The following is a 22,296-nucleotide window of genomic DNA, read 5'->3' as shown; positions in this document are numbered from 1 at the left end:
ATAATAAATTAACAGTATATAGAATAATTTTATGTAAGCCGTGCGCCAGGAGTCGGCACGATGTCTGATGGCCGAATGTCATGATTTTTAAACATATTTTTATAATTTTAGTTCAGAATAATAATATTTAATGACGTTTTGATTTCTAAAAACCTTTTAATAGTTTTTAAATTAAAATAATTTATATCGGAACGATTATTGATTCGATAGTAGACATCGTGCTGCCACACTTCCGCCACTCACGTAGAGAAACGTAGTGGGGAGAATGGGGCGAGCGGACACTCACCGGCTAGTAGGAACTCATTCGTTTGTGAACCAGTGAATCGAACGGTTGTGTGTAAAACCTCTGCAAGACCTCTGAGTAAATAAACGGTTAAAGTAAATTGCAAGTGACCTGGAGTTTTATTTCACATTCCTGTACACACGCCAGCTCAAACAAGTTATCAAACTCAAGACCTTCCAAACAAGAGCCAAACATACTTTTTTTTTGACGTGACTTATTGTAGATTTGCCGCAGATGGCATTAACTACTTGGCCGGACAAATGGGGAGCGCTGAAGGCTCTCACCCGGTACAACGTTTAAGACAACAGACCTGAGGGTGCCCAGTTGGGCGCGAACCTCGGCTCAGGGCGTCGTCTGAGAGGAAAAATATTGGAAAGAATTAATCGGCCCTAGTGGGTCGATAGCGATAAACGCTGAATGAGGGAAATAAAAACATACTACCAACTAAGCTTCGTGTTTGTTCTACTTGTGTTATTTTTACAGTGTTTTGTTGTATTACCACTGCATCAGCAAGAACCAAGGTGAATCGGCTCAGATTGTAATGAACACGCAAATATACACAGCCATAGAGGCAGTCAATCAGCTCGCGACACCAAACACTTCAGGACCCCGATACTGCTGAATTCGGATCTTTCGGATTATCGGATTCCTTCTGTTTCCTTTTTGATCATCATCTCCTTAGCTTACCTAACCTGAAGATTCGACAGGTCCGGTTATTTACTGACCTTCCAACCCGCGAAGGGAAAACCAGCCCACAGGTTAGGTCTTATACCTCCGAAACTCACTTCTCACGATGTTTTCCTTCAAACATGAATAGGAAAAACGATTTCGTAAAACATAGTTTTTCGCCCGAGCTGGATTTGAACCTGCGACCTCCAGTGAGAGTCAGGCGTTCTTCCAACCCGGCTATGGCTCCAATTCATTTAAATGTAGCACCAAAATATTTTACCGAGTTACTACGCGTTATTATGACAAATATTTCGCAGTTATTTATAAACTTTTTTGTGTATATGCGTAATAGTCATATAGTATATTCTACGTAGGTAAATATACGGGAAATAGAAGAATTGATAACGTTATTAAATATTCCATGCCAGAGGTCGCCTGTACCCGATAACATTAACATGTTATATTTAGACCTGCTTAGCTTTCCGTTCGCGATTCATTCCGCGTGGACTTCGATTATTCCGCGCGACACGCGGGTGGATAAGATTCCGCCCCCTTTTCATCCCCTCACGGAATGATTTCGGTGATAAAACTCATCTATATTCTCTTTTGAATCTCAAACTATCAAAGTCATAGTATTTATTGCACACCATATGGTAAAACAGTTGTTATAAATATTATAGTACCACATATGGACCCGGGAGGGTATAGCAAAAACAAGAAAAAATAACAAGAAACTAAATTAAGCCAGAAATACAAAACAAGATAATAATAATAAGTTCTTAACATTAAACAAAATAATCAAAAAATAACTACGAAAATCTTAAAAACTATATAACAAAATCTAAAACACTTACAGTCTATTTATCATATAGGAAAAACTCTTGCAGTGTGTAAAAACTTTTCTCAATTACTTTTCTATCGCCATTCTTTTTTGAGAGATTCGGAGAATTCGATTTACTACGAAACTGTCATTTTTCGCTTGCATTAAAAAATAAATATATCTATGTAATTTACTTATAATATTTAGGAATTTCTTCTTCTCTCCTCTTCTTATAATCCTTTCAATTCAAATTCAAAAATATCTTTATTCAGTAGGTAACATAGTTAACACTTTGAATTGTCATTTTTTACATAACGAACGTCTCATCCGCCTAAAACTACTGCAGCTTCTCACAACCTGTATAGCCGGGGAAAAGAAGCTGCAAGAAAAACTTCGGCTCAGGGCCCTAGACGTTCTTTAAAAATATAAATTACTTAACATAAAATATTGTTATAAAATTGAGTAATTTAGCTGCCTAATATCAGTTCTCAGACAGTTAATCCCATGCATTCATATCTTCTAAATAATCACTAACTTTATAATAACCTTTTTTGTAAAGTTTCTGTTTAATTACTGTCTTAAAACAGTTGAAAGGCAAATTCTGAATGTCAATGGGGATCTTATTGTAAAAACGTATACATTGCCCCTTAAAAGACTTAGTGATCTTATGTAATCGACTGACTTGTAAATTAAGTTTATTTTTATTCCGGTTATTAACAATGTGCCGATAGCTATTTTTTTTCAAATAATCCTATATTTGTGATGCCAAAGTTAAAATACTAATTTCTTTTTTATTTCTAATGACATCTTGGGTCCCAATTTGTAAATCGCCCGAATGGCTCGCTGTTGCAGAACAAAAATGCTGTTCACATCTGCAGCATGACCCCACAGCAAGATGCCGTACGACATTAGACTGTGAAAGTAGGCAAAATAAACTAATTACGCGGTTTCCACATCGGTTATTAAACGAATTTTTTTGACCGCGAATGCTGTTGAGCGGAGCCTTTTGGACAACTTATCAATATGAGGTAAAGGTTAACGTCGTGTCTTATAGGAAAGTCAAGGAATTGGCCTTTGATAGACTGGAATGGAAAATGCTACACCGACAAGAGCGTGGCTCTTAAATTGATGATGATGATGATCAATATGAGGACACCATTGCAGCTTAGCGTCCAAAGTAATTCCCAAAAATACAGCAGTATATTATGTGAGGTCCAGTCCCTTATTTTTTACAATAATAGAATCGAGCGGCCTACTAACATTCGATAACGTAAAATAAACATTTTTGTTTCATGGCAATAGGGTTGCCCCCTGTTACGTGGGACTTAAACATAACGAGGAGTGGGTGTGTAGGTATACTTATACTCACACATATCTATGTTAAATGTTTATGGTACAAAGAGTTGAATTCCTTTTACATATTCATAAGTAGATGTAAATACAATAGGTTTAACAGTTAACGCCCAATTATAAGATATTATGTATTTTTAATTTTACACAACATACATAATGCATATGGCCCCGATTTTTTTAATTATCCTGTAGGCATCACGCAATATTTGTTTACGTAGTAAGGTAGAAGGTTGCTTCTATGCTGTTCTGGGAGCAAATAAAAAACATAGAACACGTTCAGCTGCTTGTCTTTCCGGGCATGTCGTAAAAACCGACAGAGGGATTGCGTCCTCTAACATGATGGACGATAGGCTGATCCCTTATCACCATAAGGTTCATCATATCCATCTTAGGACTTCGTATCAACAGTGGCTGCAAGTTGTCTTTGATTACTTGTGGCTCTGCCCACCCCATTTGGGATTACGGGCGTGAGTTTATGTATGTATGTATATATGTAGTAAGGTAGAACAGAATCGATTGGTCTAAAATCGACTGATACATCACTGTGCTAACGAACGTGACAACACTGGCTTCTGTACTTTGACAGGTCTTACACCGCGCATTGAAGCTATTTGTGCTAATTCCTGTAAACACCATATATTTCTATTTTAAGTTATATCTGTCATTTTCTTATCCGCCGAAAATGCAAGGGACGGGCAATCGATAAGCATAAAATTTATGGAACACACGTCAATTTTAAGCACAAATCTAAAACAACCGTTTAAAAATTTCACATTGGTCAATAACCCGACAGAAATAAGTTGACAGCACACGTCAAACGGTTTGCATACCAACGAGATAACTTTTTGATTCGCCCGGGTTATTCATTCATTTACTCATTCTTCCTAAAATTAAGAGCTGTCAATCATCCTTCCCTTTCTTTTTCAACAGATAAGAAAATGACAGGTATAACTTAAAATAAAATTAGGGCGTCTGCAGGAATTAGCACCGTTGTCACGTTAAAGCACAACGCTACCTATATTGTTTTTGGCGAACGCAGCCTGGAAAGTCCCACAGTGCCAAAATGGTCAAAACTCGTTTACGAATATGACACCATCATGATAATTTCATGAATATAGTTAAGAGTGCGTGTTTGGATGAAATTTTACGACAGTATGTATGACACAGCACTTACAATTGACATTGAGCCATTCAAGTTATTATTCGCCTAAATGTCAGCGTTTTGATTGTATGGCTGCACGTTTATTTCCATACATACATACGTGCAACCATTTTTTTTCGTGACTTATTGTAGATTTGCCGCAGATGGCATTAACTACTTGGCCGGACAAATGGGGAGCGCTGCAGGCTCTCACCCGGTACGTGCTACCATAAAATACATACATACATACATAAACTCACGCATATTTCCCACCGGAGTAACCAGACTATAAAATTCTACTTCCTAGGATCCTGACACTACTTTCGCTTCTACTCTCATCAAAGTCTTTAACGGCCGCCGTGGTCCAGTGGTTGAGCGTTGGGCTCACGATCCGGAGGTCCCGCGTTCGAACCCGGTGGGGCAAATCACAAAAATCTCTTTGTGGTCCCTAGTTTGATTAGGACATTGCAGGCTGATCACCTGATTGTCCAGAAGTAAGATGATCCGTGCTTCGGAAGGCACGTTAAGCCGTTGGTCCCGGTTACTAGTTACTGATGTTAGTATGAGAGCCATGTCAGGGGCCTTTGGCGGCTCAATAGTAACCCTGACACCAGGGTTGATGAGGTTGGTCATCCACCTATCAACCCACACGATAAGAACTCACGCTGGTGATCCGTAACGGGGTATTGGTTTGCGAAGACACTACGTATTTATCAATATCTTGTGGCATTAAGGTCATCACTAATTTAACCCTTTCACGGGCAGAGACCATGAGACATTGATAGTTCATAACAGATAGAATGACACCTTGGAATCGGAACGTCATTAGACGTTCTGTCCTTGAAAGTGTTAAGAGCCACGCTCTTGTCGGTGTAGTCCGTGCTACCCCTTCGGAGATACAAGCGTGATACATAAACAGCCTATATACGTCCAACTGCTGGGCACAGGCCTCCTCTCAATCAACCGGAAGGGGTATGGAGCGTACTCCACCACGCTGCTCCACTGCGGGTTGGCGGAGGTGTTTTTACGTCTAATAGCCGGGACCAACGGCTTGACGTGCCCTCCGAAGCACGGAATCATCCTATTTTTTCGGACAATCAGGTGTTTCAAGGCTGAAAAGTCCTTACCAAACAAAGGATTGTCTCACAAAGTGATTTCGACAATGTTCCCATCGGGAATCGAACCCGGACCTCCAGATCGTGAGTCTAACGCTCTAACCACTAGACCACGGAGGCTGTTAAAAAAAACCATAAATAAATAAATAAAAATCTGTCAAAGTACGTAAGTAGGTTAGTGTTGTGACGTTATATATTTATATATATAACGTAGCCTTATGGCTGATCGATTCTTTTTTAAAAATAGAAGGAAAAACAAATGTCATTGAAAAATATTTTGTCACTTTAAAATTAATAACATTATGTCAACTACTTCCTTATGCCAGTACAATCTTTATTTAAACAAAGACGCTTATCAACAAATATAAAGTTAAATTATGCCTAGTTCAAAGATAAATTATAATATTATGCTCATAATGAGCATGCGCTGAACATATGAATCAGGAAATATATAAATGTGTATATAATATTATGTATTATATGTGTATATGTTTATTGCACCAGCCCGCGCCCCAATGCATAAACTTCTTTCACCCTAAGGTTGCCTGGCAGAATTTGATGTTTAGGAATAAGGCCGCCTATTGTGCTTTTTTTTTTCGTATGTTTATGTCCTTTGTGTACGTCGTTTTGCAATAAAGTATTATTGATTGATTGATATAAACATTAGATAGACACGCGTTTTGTAACTATTATTTGAAATTAAAAAATAACTTCTTATTTTTTTTCATTTACGACATTTTGTATAAACTCCCATCTATTTCCCACCGGGGTAAGCAGTGGCTGTCATAATATGTTTGACATTTTGTCGCGTTTACATTCATTTGACTAGGGAGTCGACCCGGTATCGCTTGGGTTTTCTATTTTATAGGTCTTCTTGAAGAACTGTAAATCGTAGTAAGTACTGTATGAAAATCCATTTAAAGTTATGCGTATATAACTACTTAATGTTCGATGCCAAAGTTCAGAAAAATAAAATATTCTTATGTTTTGTAGTTTAGTAAAAAAAATACGGTCGAATTGCGAACCTCCTCCTTTTTTGAAGTCGGTAAAAAGTATCTCATTTGACTAGTAATTACCTAAACTTAATATTGTACTTATTATCCTATTCGTCAAATATGTCGCAGGAAACCAGGTAAACAGCTTCGATAGGAGAATAGAATACCGTTTAGCGAATAGTCCATTGTATTCGCATACAAATAACCGAATAGCTACCTACCTACTAAGAAGTAACCATATTGCAACTTGGCGAACCGCACAAAAACCAGTTACCTACTTACATACAACGCAACACAATAAATACTAAAATCATTAAGACTAAACACAGACAAAAATTACCTGGAATTGCTTTTTGTTTTTCCATTGCTTGCGAATTCGACGTCGCTTGTAAAACTTTTCACTAAAGGAATATCACCGTCCGCCATTTTTGTAACTTTACTTTTGTTCACAGCCACTTTTTAAAATTAGGTTTTTTTCGCGCGCGGTTTGTTGAAAAGGTCTTTTTGGGTGCGCGGTTTGAGCGGTCCGATTCGCGCTACCTTACTGCCCGACGGCTCGCGATGCACTAAACGTATATTATTGATGTACAAACGATGAGGCATCGTAGATAACCATGTGACGGCCGTTCGGACAAGTCTTCTGGTGATAATTGGATGGTTTATGCAACATGAAGTCTTTATTATTTATAAGTAATTTAATAATAATAAATAATTTTATTGAGTTGTTTATAGCTTTCTCCATATTCGATTAGCAAAAACGCCCTAACTTCGCCTTGGTAAAACCACATTCCGACGTATTATTTTAAATCCGTTAGGTACTTACTATTCAGCCAGACAAAAGTATAAGTACTTACCTTGATTTTGTATGCAATAAGCTGCTGCTGTTAGTTATTTTTTGTGAGATTTTATGGTTTAGAAAGCAAACTTAAAATGCTTGTAATTCTTAGTAGGACGAGCAGAACAATAGGGTTGAAAACGTAACTGGGGATGATAGATACAAGAGACGTTATAAAAGTGTATAATAAAAGATTTTTTTTTATACAAACTGTATCGCACTGAATACCCGATTGTTCGAAAGTAAGATTCGTGCTTCGGGGTTTTTAAAGCCGTTGGTCCCGGTGACTACTTATTGATGGTAACCACGTAGTCGCTACATGAGCCGTGTCAGGGACCTTTGGCGGCTCAATAACAACCCTGGCACCAGGGCTGATGTAGTTTTAAAGGTTGCCTGGAAGAGATTGCTACTTAGCAATAAGGCCGCCTATTGTACTAATTCTATTTCTCTTTTGTTTTGTATTTTGTTTTTTCCTGTTTGTGCAATAAAGTATTTGTTATGTTATGTTATACATACATACATAAACTCACGCCCGTAATCCCAAATGGGGTGGGCAGAGCCACAAGTAATCAAAGACAACTTGCAGCCACTGTTGATACGAAGTCCTAAGATGGATATGATGAACTTTATGGTGATAAGGGATCAGGCTATCGCCCATAACATTATAAAAAAAAAAAAAAAAACAATGCATAACCTTCAGTTTTTTTTTCTGAATGAGTATTCATAAATGACATTGCCCAAAAGTTATTTATATTACAGTAATGATAATGACCTTAGAATCATTAGCAATGTTTTCATTACCACACAGAGTTTCTGAGTATTTTTAATCTTAATGTATTATTTGTCACTATATGAGCATAGTCAGATCATTAGGCGAGTCATGTCATCATTACTAATTTAAGAGCCACGCTCTTGTCGGTGTAGCATTCTCCATTCATATTCATATTCATGAATATATTTATTTTGTATTTATCATACATTGTCATTATTTATCTATCATACATTATTAACATTAAGTTTAGTTGAACATCATTATTTTATAAAAAAAAAATCAATTTAACTTATATACTTAATTCAAGATATTTTGTGTAACAATAAGTAGTTAATATTTAATAAGAACTAGATCAGAACACTTCACTATTCATTTATCAATGAACTCCTTAACGCTATAGTAAGCATTCTCGTCTATCAAAGGTCAATTCTTTGACTTCCTTATAAGATACGACGTTCGCCTTCTCTATTTGTTCCATGTAAGCTCTCCTTGGTCTTCCCCTTCATCTCTTTCCTTGTAGCTTTCCATCCATAATTTTTTAAATAAATAAGTCGTGTCTCATTAAGCGTCCAATAATCTTGACCCTTCTGCACTCAATAACTCTCAATATTTGCCTGTTTTCCCTTACTCTTATTAGCACTTCCTCATTAGTCTTTCCATCCTCCTCTAACACCACATTTTAAATTATACGTCATATCATAATAATTAAAATAAGTGACGTAAAGTAAATCAGATGGTTTTACAGCGAAAGTCACTGTAGGCATGTGTTGCCGTCTTGTTTTTCGAGGGCACGGGTTTGATCCCCGGTACCGGACTAGCACCAGTCATCATCTCCCTAGCGTTATCCTGTTTCTCACAGGGTCCACTTACCTAACCTGAAGATTTGAGAGCAAATAAAATCTGTAGAATAATACCGATCCCGGTTACAAGACCTTATCTTTTGAACAACCCGCTCCTGTACACTAGGCAGCCTGACGCGTAGTCCTTTGCCAAGTAAAATAAAATGATTTAAAAAAAATCAACTGTCATTTATCATTAGAACCAACCAAACAAAACGTTAGTACTAGAGATGTTCGTCTGATACATAGTATCTCTTATTAGTCTGTGTGAAGTTGAAGGAATGCATCACGCTATCTCCGGGATCACCACGTTTCCATCCGTTAATATCTAAGCAATCGTCTTGCATTGTAACTTCTTGGTGGATTATCAAAGTAAAGTAAAGGTTAGGTTACACAGTGCGAGCAGCTGATGTGACAATAGACAGCTACTGTGTCTGTGTACTCGTATGACAGTAGCTCGACTCGCCTCGCACGGTCGCACTATGCAAACTGCTGGCGTCGCAGAAGACAGCTACTATACCAGTGTACTGCTATAATTCGTTTATATCATGTCGCCCAAACAAGAAACACTGTACTCGGCGTGGACCCGAGCGTACGAGCTACTGTCATTTCGCAAAATCGTGCGAGTTGACGACCGAGCGGCGTGCGAGTGGTGTGGTGGGGGAAGGCAAGTAGCGGGTAAAAACAAAAACTGTTGAAGTAACTCGAACGCGAGCAACTGTCTCACTCGCACATGACAGTAACTCATATGATGCGGTCACACGTGCGTAGTAGCTGCACCTCAATAACTGACTCGGTCAGCTCGCATGTTAGCTCGCACTGTGTAACCTAGGCTTAAGATTTGATCTGGTAGCATCGTTATTTCTTCCGATTATGGACAGTAGCCGGTTTGAAGAGACGAATGATGGGTTCCCGTCTGAGGAGACTCCCCCTGATCGTCCCATAAATACATAATATGGTTGGTCACGCCGGCGGGGTCGGTATCGGGGTCCTCACAATTCAAATTCAAAGATATCTTTATTCAGTAGGTAACATAGATTACACTTTGAATCGTCAATTTTTACATAACGAACGTCTCATCCGCCTAAAACTACTGCAGCTTCTCACAACCTGTATAGCCGGGGAAAAGAAGCTGCAAGAAAAACCTCGGCACAGGGCAGACGTTCTTGAAAAAAATAATAAAAATAAACATAAAACATTGGTATACAATTGAGTAATTTAGCTGCCTAATATCAGTTCTCAGACAGTTAATCCCATGCATTAATATCTTCTAAATAATGCACACGACCTGCGCGGGATAATGATTAAATATAATTCCTCCTGAAAAGTCCTTACCAAACAAAGGACAGTTTCACAAAGTGATTTCGACAATGTCCCCATCGGGAATCGAACCCGAACCTCCAGATCGTGAGCCTAACGCTCTAACCACTAGACCACGGAGGCTGTTAATCACCTGATTGTCCGAAACTGTAAGATGATTCCGTGCTTCGGAGGGCACGTTAAGCCGTTGGTCCCGGCTATTAGCCGTAAAAACACCTCCACCAACCCGCATTGGAGCAGCGTGGTGGAGTATGCTCCATGCCCCCTCCGGTTCATTGAGGGGAGGCCTGTGCCCAGCAGTGGCACGTATATGTATGTTATGTATAATTCCTCCTAGTTACATCTCGCATAGTGTCATCCCGTACCATTCCGTATCACTGTACGAACACCAACACCCGCGGAGTTTTTATCAGAACATTTCTGCGTTCATCATAACATATTTGTTATTGTATTACTTACATTGGGAAAATGTGACGTTTTCCTGTTATTCCCAAATTGGGGCGTAATTCCTGATTGGTTTTGTGACGGCTTCGGGGTATCACTTTCCGGTCCTCTGGAGTGGGATCGTTGATAGCCGTATTCGGAGAACTGGCTTAGAATTGTCAGAATCACGCTTGCATCCCCGAAGGGGTAGGTAGAGATGTACAGTAAGTATAGTAATGTAATAGGAGCCCATTGCCATTACCCGGACACAGATCCTGGATCCATTTATCTACGATCCAGACATGAATGCAAACTCAAATCGACCCTGTTTTTTACGCTCTGCCTGCCCCAATAGGAACCAACCACGATGCGAATGTAGTTAACCCATAATTACGGGCAGGGTTAATCGAATCGATCGATTATAGAAAACAAAAAGCGAGGGAAAGCGCAGGAGTGAAAGTTGAACACCAATTACAGAATAGAACCCATTGCTACACCAATCACGTCGCAGGAAAGTGCTAACGCCAATTTCGGTGAGCGCTGATTGGCTAATTTGAATTTCGAAATCGGTTAATTCTTTTTTTGATTTTATAACGAATCATAACTACGTTTGTGCAATGCTTTACTGGTATTTGAAGGTAGAGCTAGAAAAAATGTATAAAACAAAACACTTCTCTAAATAAGCATAGAATAAGGAATAATACTACGTATAGAACGGCAACTCTCCGCTTCCCACCACCGGCTGAGCTAGGTTTACCTCATCTCGAACATAGTTTAGACTTGAATCGTATGGTGTCAGAATTCACACACACAGATGCGCGTGGACGATAACGTCAATGTGTGGCGTCTGTGCAAAACGAGGCTGTTTATATGAAGTGTCCGAAGTGCCACTGTGGGCAAATAATAAAGAATAATACTACGTACAAAGGACACTATAATCTGGTGTTACCATACCACCCAAGGAATATCAAATCGCCCACTGTTCCAGACTTCCATAGTACGTTTTCACCTTGTCGCCAATGATATGTGTCTAAAAGAAGATTCATGTGTTCATCAACGTGTTAAATTAAAAAAAAAAACGTGACAATTATTGCGGAATTATCTCAAAGCGCCTGCTACAATAGAAGAGCAAATATAAAAAATAATAAAAACGCGTAAATAAAAATATTTGATATGTGTTATTTCGCAGGAGTTCAAATTATTATTACGCGCCGAATTCAAATCCTGAAAATCGACCATTTCTGCTCTTTAATATTTAATTGGGGGTTAAAAAGGCCACATCGAAGCGATTCATCTAAGAAAGCAATTGCAATTTGACACTTGCGCATATAAAAGTAAGTGCGCAATGCAAACAAATGTAAAATAGCAATAAGTAATGGCGTATGTATTGGCGTTTGTTTATTTGTGTGCAATAAAGTGTTTTATTATTATTTATTATAGTTTATTTTCTATTCTCCCTTTTTGAGGGGTAGTTTATAACCACTCGGGCCTTAACCAAGTGTAGTGGGGTTGAGGTGATTCAATGAATGGTGGGCGAAGTAAGGAACTTTCGGGTTATGCGACAGGTATTTAATATTGTAGCTTTTTGTATGGTGGTAATTATATAGGATGGTATATCAAGGGTTTTTAGGCTGCTATTTAGGCTTTTGGGGATGACACCTGTTGAGGAGATAACAATTGGGACAATGTGTACTGTATTTTTATTTCTATTGCTAAGTCCCGGTACTTTGTGAGTTTGTCAGCTATTGTTGATTGGATGTTGTTTATTATAAATAATGAATGGAAAATAAGATAATAAATATCATTAAAAACACAAAAAAATACATATTCAATTCCGAGAAACTGTGAAAGGCATACTTACAATACAAGAAATAAACATAAAATTGCTATTCAAAATTCTAGATTAAGTAAATTAAATTCATCTTTTTTGGGGTTATGTATACGTTTTTACAATAAAATACCAGATAATATTTTAAATTTGTCAGAAAATAAATTTAAAGCTCACGTGAAGCTTACTTTATGTAAAAAAGCTTATTATAAGATTAATGACTACCTAAATGATAAAAATGTCTGGTATTGAATGTGTTCCTCTAGTTATTAAATAACTTGTAATGTATATCCTCATTGGTTTCTAAAAGATGTGTTGCTGTTGCAGTTTCTTGTCATTTCTTCTCCTCAGCCATAACACCTTGCGAAATGACGAAAATTCAAAAATGTTACATTGACCTTCAACAAGTTTATCCATGATAATTACGTTGAATAAATGATTCTGATTTCTGATTACAATTATAAAATTAAAAGGTAAATTATCACACAAAAATAAATATAAAAATAATAATAGAAAAAAAAATATATCATCAGTAAATCTTCTTGATATCACTGCTACTATGTAATAGGTACTTACCAATACGCTTCTTTCTAGGAAGCATGATTCGCCAATGTTTACCCACCGAACAATCAATTATTTTATTTTATAACTACAACAACGGTTACATCATGTAACTGTTTGTTTACATGTCATTGGTCAAGGGTGTGTCGGGCTAGAAACAAAATAATAACCTGTTACATGTAAGCATGAGGAGCTCGGTGGCGCAGCGGTAAACGCGCTCGGTCTGCGATTGTTGAAGTTAAGCAACATTCGCAAAGGCCGGTCATAGGATGGGTGACCACAAAAAAAAGTTTTCATCTCGAGCTCCTCCGTGCTTCGGAAGGCACGTTAAGCCGTTGGTCCGGCTGCATTAGCAGTCGTTAATAACCATCAATCCGCACTGGGCCCGCGTGATGGTTTATGGCCCGATCTCCCTATCCATCCATAGGGAAGGCCCGTGCCCCAGCAGTGGGGACGTTAATGGGCTGATGATGATGATGACATGTAAGCATTGGTGTATAAATGTTATTATTTAGTAATTTACAATGGTCCACGCTTCACTTCCTCTCTTCCCTTCAACGTTGCTGTGCCCTACAGGGTCCATGTTTTAGTTCCTATGCCTATGTAACACCCCATTGTACTACATAGAATGCGATAAATAATTGAGAATTGAATTGGTGTTAGTTTAATCGTGGTAGCCATGGAATAGAAGAGGTTAGAAAGGCCCTAACGCGCATTTTGTGTGAGAACCGCTGTCGCCGGTTCAACCCCACTCTCTTTTACTACTACTCCTGCAAACACAACTACGGTAGCTCTACTGCTTCTCAAATTCCACAGCCAGTTTACCGGCAATGTATACGTATTTTATGTGATAGGCAGCAATTTTATCATTACTTTTCGTAAGATCGATCGATCGATCTCTCTCCGACCGATTTCGGTCATGGCGACCACTTCGACTCCTAATCGGCAACGTTATCGGAGTCGAGTAAACGGAAGCGGTCAGGTACGCAGAATATATTAAGGTGCGCAGACGTTCGCGCAAAACGCAGGCACACACACTCGTCTTACCCCTCCTTGCTTCAGTGGAACGGAAAACCGATACGACTGAAGGAGAGGTCAGATGATGTGTCTGGCCGACGATAACTATTTGCCCTCTACCGTCGCCCTAGGCCATCCACCTTGCCTTGCTGAGTCGCCAAGTCAGCCAAGCCCTTTTGCATATCTGCATTGGGCAGCCCAATACTTTTCGTAAGATACTGCATAAAAAGTATTTTTTTTTGATAAATAGCTGATCATGCTAAGGTTTTTAGCTTTCTTGAATAAGGAGGGATTTCCTTGTATGATTAAGGGGGGTTAAAATGGCCACATCGAAGCAATTGGGTCGTGTACGGTCACGAGCATTAATATGTACACACTTTGATACCATGTCACATTAACTTTTTTGACAAATTAAACCGTAAGTCTCACTAAATGTCAAATATGATAGTGCGACAGGGTTCTAAAGTGGGTACATGATATTGCTCATGACTGTACTAGGTTCTAGTTAAATTATGCTGTTCTGTTTACTAAATAAAGACTCATCTAAAACTAACGAAAAACATTTTCTTTTTTCTATTTAACTTACTTATTTATGAATTTTAAATAAGAAAAACGTAATAATGGCCCCGATTCCTGCAAACACCGCCTAATTTTATTTTAAGTTATATCCGTCATTTTCATATCCGTCGAAAAGGAAAGGGACGGATGATTCACAGCTCTTAATTTTAGGAAGAATGAGTAAATGAATGTGTCGGGTTATTGACTGATGTAAAATTTTTAGACGGTTGGTTTAGATTTGTGCTTAAAATTGACGTGTGTTCCATAAATTTTATGCTTGTCAATTACCCGTCCCTTTCCTTTTCGGCGGATAAGAAAATGACAGATATAACTTAAAATAAAATTAGATGGTATTTACAGGAATTAGCACCAATAAGTCTGACATTTTATCACGTTTTTTTATGACGTCACAGTGTGCTTTTCCATACAAATTCCATAGTAATTTCGTGTTTTGACGTTTAGTAAAAAGTTACTGATTTGACTAGTTGAAAACTAGCCTGAAAATAATATTGCAATTTGACATTTGCGCATGTAAAAGTAAGTGCGCAATGTAAACAAAGTCTTATGGGGAAGTCAAGGAATTGGCCTTTGATAGACTGGTGGAAAATGCTACACAGACAAGAGCGTGGCTCTTAAATTTATGATGATGAATTATATACGTATATCTGAGCAATGAGAAAGTAATTAGCAGTAGTTTTTTTTTTGTATTAAAATTACGCCGCGCTGTCTACCTACTGAATATTTATGTCATTGTTTTAAGACGAAATTTGTAGCTAACCCTATCACAGGCTTCGGTCTTTTTGGGTTGCTACTGTAACACTGCATTAAAAAAAATTATCGCGTTAACAAGCTCTTTTGGGTCTGTTTTGGATAGTGGTGTAAATTAGCTATAAGAACTTGTAATAATAATAATTAATAAATAAATAAATTATCACGTTGAATATGTACAGCGCCATCTATAGTTTTTTAGGGAACGATTTCATGACTTGTCTGCCTATTCATCTTGTTACAAACTACTTTTTATTAGTTTGCCCTGTATAGACGCTTTTCAAGGTCAACAAGATAATCGATAGTCTATCGATAGTTTGGCAGCAGCACTTTTTAATAACAACACACCGACGGCCTCCGTGGTCCAGTGGTTGAGCGTTGTGCTCACGATCCGGAGGTCCCGGGTTCGAATCCCGGTGGGGACATATTACAAAAATCACTTTGGGATCCCTAGATTGGTTAGGACATTGCAGGCTGATCACCTGTATGTCCGAAAGTAAGATGATCCGTAAGGCACGTTAAGCCGTTAGTCCCGGTTACTACTTACTGATGTAAGTAGTCGTTACATGAGCCATGTTAGGGGCCTTTGGCGGCTCAATAATAACCCTGACACCAGGGTTGATGAGATTGATAATCCACCTCACAACCCACACCAGAGAAGAAGATAACAACACAAAAAATCGATGCTACTTTCTACAAGCCTGCCGCTAGATGGCGCTAGTTTGCATATGAATATCTATCTATAACAACCAGCTGTTATTTTGTAATACTCTTTGTTATCCACAGATAAACAAAAACATTTCAACAATGGGTGTACTTATCTCTTTAAAGAAATTGTTTACAGACAAATTTAAGTGCGAAAAATAAATTAGGTGTGAGAGATTTGGTGTAGTTTTAATATTGTATCTGTAGGTACCTAAGAGTGTCAATGTACTTAAATAAATTAGAAAAAAAATACACGTTTTTTAAAAGCAATTATAAATTTAAATGAAGGGTTTATCACTCTATTATATATTTTTATGAACGACAAAATTATACAAAATGTTCATAAGATTAAAATTCCTTTGACTATAATATTATTAATTAGAAACTCAACTAGGTACTTTGCTCGCGAATTGAGCTAAATGACTTTCAACTCTGAGAGTGTTCATAAAAACTCGTTTACGGAATACCGAATATACCTTTTAACTTATTTTGCTCTCGAACATTCTCCATTCCTTTTTTTTACTAAGTGACAATCACTAAGCGATAAAGACCTAAACAGAACGCTTAAAAACTTCAGTGAGTCATCGCGAGACCCTAAAATGGAATAGAGAAAGCGGCCCGTTTAGAAAAGATATCATTTGACAAGTAACTTTAAAAAAACAGTCTCATTTTTCCCACTTTTTTGTACATCACTTACCTGATTAACTCGAACCAAACTCGATTTCACTACAAAAAACACTTTTCAACACAACTCCGATATGAAACACTGATCTACGTTGCTCTTTATAAGAGTATTATGGTTTATATAACTGTTATAAGTACTTTGTACTGCTAAACGTGTTTGTAGCTCTCAAACGTGGATTGGGGAACTGTTTTGAACACACTGACGGATGGTTTCGATGTAGAAATGCACTGTCATCAAGTTTTTGTTTAGTTTTTTTAAGTTGAAGCGTTGATGCGAAAACAAAATGGCCGTGCGTTGTTCTTGCGCCGCTCCCCGCTAGCAACTGACGCTAACCGCTTGAGACGCAGGCATTCAACCTATACAATGAGAATGAGGCTCTATTGCACCAATATAGCCTTTCCACTCACTTAACAACACACAAAGCCGTTCAAACGTTTAACCAACGCCTTAACCAACATTTTCGAGCGGTACGAATGAGTATAAACTTTTTGCGCGCGCAAAATGAAGTTTGTTTATAAAATCATGATAAAACGCGCAGAGAGAATATTTTTGTTCGTACATAAAGGAAGAAAAAGATAGGATTGTTAGTGATTGTGTTGAAAATGAAGTGAATTCACACGATTCAATGTCTGTAGTTATTTTAGGTGTTTAATTTGATGCACTTAGGTTTTTAAGGCATTGTTTTAGTTACAACCTAAATACCTACTTTATGGCAGAAAAGCGGACTTAAAAGAACAATGGCCGTTTTGAACATGGCTTACTTTTTGTTTTTAAATTGGTTTCTGAGAAGTTGTCAGTTTGGAATGAATTTAGTTTTAAAGTGAATACAAAAGTAGCTTAGCAAAACCAGTTAAAAGTTTCTAGTGTAGAGCAAAGTATGTTGAATATGGCTGGTTTAATTAATTTGACAGCTGTCAGAACTATATATTTTCCATATTAGTAAGTACTTTCGTACTTTCATATTAGTTTGTATTTGACAGACAAACTGTTTAGCTTATTTTTAGTAGACCTTTCTATTCTGAATCTGGTCCAGTGGTTGCCCAAGTAGCACCGGTCTGGAGGCTTAAAACTAAATTATCTATTGATAGTCTATTCGTGGTTTATTTCTAGACAAGGGCTTTCTACAGATGGCTTTTATAAAGTATTAGTATTCTTATAGAGTATCTTCACTAATATTTGATTATTTTTAGATAATTTGCTCTATAGAGCACTTATTTTAAGTACATTTCTAGGTATGACGATTATCTTAAGACAATATTATCTATAAGTAATGAATAAAGCCTAGACGAACCTATTTTCAAGATATTTTATGGATAAGATGGTATATTTTAAGATATAACTTTCTACAAATATTCAATTTTAGCTAGTGGTACTCTTATCTTTGTTTTAGAGAGACACTAAAGTCTAAATAAACTACTTTTATAGATATGTTATAGTTATTCTAAAAATTTGCTAGTGAAACAGTGTTTCCAGTGTTTATTTGCCTAACAATAGCATAACTAAGTGCAATTTTACTAGATCGATTGGCTTTATGCAACGGAGACAGTAAAAATTTAAAGATCACGATCTCATTTTTTGGGGTTCCCAGCTGGTTCTGACGTGAGCGTTCAGCCGATATATTGCCTCATACTCAAGATATAGTTCAAGAGGCGAGAGATTAAATGCTTTGGACCGACTTAGAGGTCTTAGAGGACCTTGGATGTGTTAATTTCTTAGATCGTAATGACATAACATTTTATATTATTCATGGATTTGTACAAATTGACGCAGCGGCGAGTATAAAGGTGATCTTTGTGGTGGTGCCTTTGAGATGGAGGGGGCTGGTGAAGCAATTTGCCACTTGTACCTGTAAGAGGGGTATTAATCTATCCACCAATTTAAATTTAAAACTTATTTGTCAATGATGACTTTTATTCAAACAAAAATCGACTTTACTTTATTACTTCACTGTGATTGTTATTGGTAGTTGTAGGGTCGTATGCTGATTGACGGATTGCCATGGACAAACCACCAAACCACCACCATAGACAAAAGAAATGCACAAAAATGAAGTTTAGAAAAAGCGACCTTATTATTACTGCACTGCGGTCACAAATCATTTTAGGGTCGTGTGCTGATTGACGGAATACCACAGGGCCCCCAACTACCTGCGGTCGGCCACCGGGAAGACCGTGCCTCGAATCCCACTACCCTCCAGAGGGAGCTTCCCGGCCTGACGTCGCTTAAGGAACCAAATCGGTTCTAAGCAACACAACTGATACCCTTACATCCCCCAAAGGCACTGGTACTCCCGCGCACAGACGGAACGCAGCAAGTGGCTTGGCGCCTGGCTCCGGCGGGAGGGTGGTAGCTAACCAGGTGGCGGGGTCTACCACCAGCTAAAAGAGGTGTAATGTTTGGAATTACCCTTAGTCAACTCTTACGACAGCCACGGGAAGAGGGGGGCGGCGACAATCGTATTCTTTCTCCGTCGCCGCACGGATAAAAGTGAATTCTGTTTTGCAATAGCGAGTTCTATTTTGCAAAATGAATAATATCAGGAGAAAATAACGGACCTGTGTTATCGTCATTATATACCAGTAAAAAAAAAGAAATATGCTAGATTTGAAAAAACTAAAACTCTAGGAATCTCTAATATTGCAAGTAAGTCCAATAATAAAATTCACCTAAGAGGTAGAAAAACGTACAGAACGTCTATCATTAAATTTCTTTATATTTAAATAAAAAAAATATTAAAATACATACATACATAAACTCACGCCCGTATACCCTGAAGGGGTAGGCAGAACTACAAATCAAGAAACTATTTGCAGCCACTTATGATACAAAATCCTAAGGTGGATAATGATGAACACAAAAATTTGAAAAATGTTACAAATGGTAGGTTTATTTATAAAAGAGAATTCAATATCGCTTTGACGCTAACATCACAGGGTTACGCATACGCACGAAGTGTCTCCACGGGAGTTAAAAACAAAGTAACTATGTTTATATACAAGAGGTTATCGTCTGAGCATTTTTGGATAGATGTAATACCACTCATACATTTTATCGCCTTCTTTAAACCATACTAGACTGAATTTAACGAAAGATCTAAATGTCTTGAGATTATATTTCGCATTGTTTACAAATAAAAATATTTTACTTTCCCTCGTCAATTAATGCAATCGATTGCTTCTGCACAATTCCATCCATAATTGTTCACAACGTAAAAAATACAGTTCTCTGATGAATGTCTAGAAATGCTCCGAGAAGATAAAACAGTATACAAAAATGACAGTTTATAGGCAATCTTAAATCACTCATAAACCTGTTTTTTCTTCGACTAGTAAGTTTAGTATGTAACAAGTACAAATAGTCTTGTCATTATCTAGAGCCATACTACAGATAATTCTTTAGAATGTTTGTTCTAAAGGAATCGATTTTCTAGACAATTTTAACTAGACGCCATTTTTATTGCTTGATACGGTTTTACATTATTATAACGAACTATTTATTCGTGTTTTTATGAATAAATTATGTCTAATGAATCATTCTACACGTTTTAAAATACTATATTATGAATGAAATAAATGGTTAAAGCATTTAAATCTAATTTAAAAAATATTATTTTTACAAAATATTTTTTTATTTGGTAAATTATTAATTAAATATTACATTAAAAGCGGGCGCTCTTATTTTAAGAGAGTTTTACACAAATTCCACGAGAGACTTTCATCCGCATTAGGTTTTTCATGTCTAGGTGACAGTATCAGCCCGTATAAGCGGTAAATAAATAGGAATTTAGAAATTTGTAACGCCATGTTGTAATATTAACTTTTACTCTTGTGAGATCTGCGCCATTATGAATCGTTGTCTATTTCAAATAAAAATTATCTTAAAGCTGTTAATGTTAAGAAAATTTGGTCTTAAAACTTCACATGCAAAGATTTCTGTTTAGCTCTTAACATTATCTATAGACTATCTACTAGTGCACATTGTGTTCTATAAACAGTTTAGAAAGACTCTAGAAGTACGCCTTTAGACTTTGAAAATTTTCAACTCTTAACTCTATCTATTCGTGCGTTCTTAACTCCTTCTTATGAATAGCTACAAGGTTGTGCCCACTTGGCTAGAGGCTATCTATAAGCGTTCTTGAAGATAACTTGAGGGATATTTTACTCTAGAGGTAGACAATCAAATCGCATTCTATTAGATATCTAATATCCCCTTTTTAGACTCGCCAATGCTACTTGGGTGAGCGCTGGGCTTACGGTCTTGAGTTCGATTCCAGAGACACGTGAAACAAAAAATCAGTTTTTGAATCGGTCACTGGTTTGGTCAAGACATTGCACACTGAAACCACCTGATTGTCTGAAAAGAAAGATGATTCCGTGCTTCGGAGGGCACGTTAAGGAGTTGGTCCCGGCTATTAGCCGTAAAACACCTCCACCAACCCGTACTAGAGCAGCGTGGCGGAGTATGCTCTCAATGATGTTACAAAGCGAAGGTGGTAGGACAGTTAAAAATGCACGGACACCTTCTAAACTAAGACAAATCCGGGGACACCCTGAATAGAATAGAAATAGTTTATTATAAAAGGACACTACACACAAAAATCAAGACAATAACATCACTTGAAATGTTCACAGAACTATTACAAAAAAACAAAACGGATATTCCTCGAAATCTTAAGGTAGTGGTGGACGCCCTGAGATAAAAGGGCCTCACGCAGCACAAGCGGTCACCACGTACCTGCGAGCCTAGCACCGTAAGCACGCGACTCTTTGTCGCCGCGACAGAGATCATCTGTCTCTTTCTGTGCAGTACTGTGAGAGAGTGACGGGTGACGTGTGTCGAGGCGATTTCTCGCCTCGACACGTCGAGTCGCGCGCTTACGGTGCTAAGCCCGCTGGTATTATGTGGACCCTGTTATGATACGAATTGTCGTGTCGTCCAGATGGGAACCTTAACAATAGGTAAGTAATGTTTGTTACCTGTTATTATAACACCAAGGAAACAAAGGTGTAACGATAATGGTGCTAATTCATGTAAATACCATCTAATTTTATTTTAAGTTATATCTGTCATTTTCTTATCCGGCGAAAAGGAAAGGGACGGGTAATCGACAAGCATAAAATTTATGGAACACACGTCAATTTTAAGCACAAATCTAAACCAACCGTCTAAAAATTTTACATCCGTCAATAACCCGACACAGTTAAGTAGACAGCACGTCAAACGGATTGCATACCAGCGACGTACCTTTTGATTCGCCCGGGTTATTCATTCATTCACTCATTCTTCCTAAAATTAAGAGCTGTGAATCATCCGTCCCTTTCCTTTTCGACGGATATGAAAATGACGGATATAACTTAAAATAAAATTAGGCGGTGTCTGCAGGAATCGGGGCCACTGTCCTCTCGACTAATATGGTGAAGCCCCACCCTGCTAGAAATCGGTACTCAGTAGCTTGAAGTCACCACACGTCTGATCCCTTCGGTGGTCGTCTTCCGAATGCCAATTTTTTTTTTTTTTTTTTGGCACCACTGTCATATAGTTGTTACCAACCTCATAATACAGGGTGTTAGTGACATCGTAACGAAAACTTTGAGGGGTGATTGAGGCCA

The 22,296-nt window shown here is 37.8% G+C and overlaps 1 protein-coding gene across 3 annotated transcripts in view; it reads right to left on the bottom strand.

Moving 5' to 3' along the window:
- LOC126378406 (PTB domain-containing adapter protein ced-6) overlaps nucleotides 1–17,007 on the bottom strand; it is an 85,035-nt gene extending 68,028 nt beyond the window's left edge. For 2 of the 3 annotated variants that reach the window (XM_050026745.1, XM_050026744.1), the window contains exon 1: nucleotides 6,717–6,953. In XM_050026745.1, the coding sequence (XP_049882702.1) occupies nucleotides 6,717–6,802 (86 nt within the window). In that variant the 5' untranslated portion in view covers nucleotides 6,803–6,953. Of the gene's footprint in view, nucleotides 1–6,716; nucleotides 6,954–16,699 lie in introns of those variants that run through there. The other variant, XM_050026748.1, reaches the window with a different exon arrangement.
- Nucleotides 17,008–22,296: the final 5,289 nt, after the last annotated feature.

This window comes from Pectinophora gossypiella, chromosome 26 (assembly GCF_024362695.1).
Source record: "Pectinophora gossypiella chromosome 26, ilPecGoss1.1, whole genome shotgun sequence".
NCBI lineage: Eukaryota > Metazoa > Arthropoda > Insecta > Lepidoptera > Gelechiidae > Pectinophora > Pectinophora gossypiella.
This window is presented reverse-complemented; position numbering and strand designations above follow the sequence as displayed.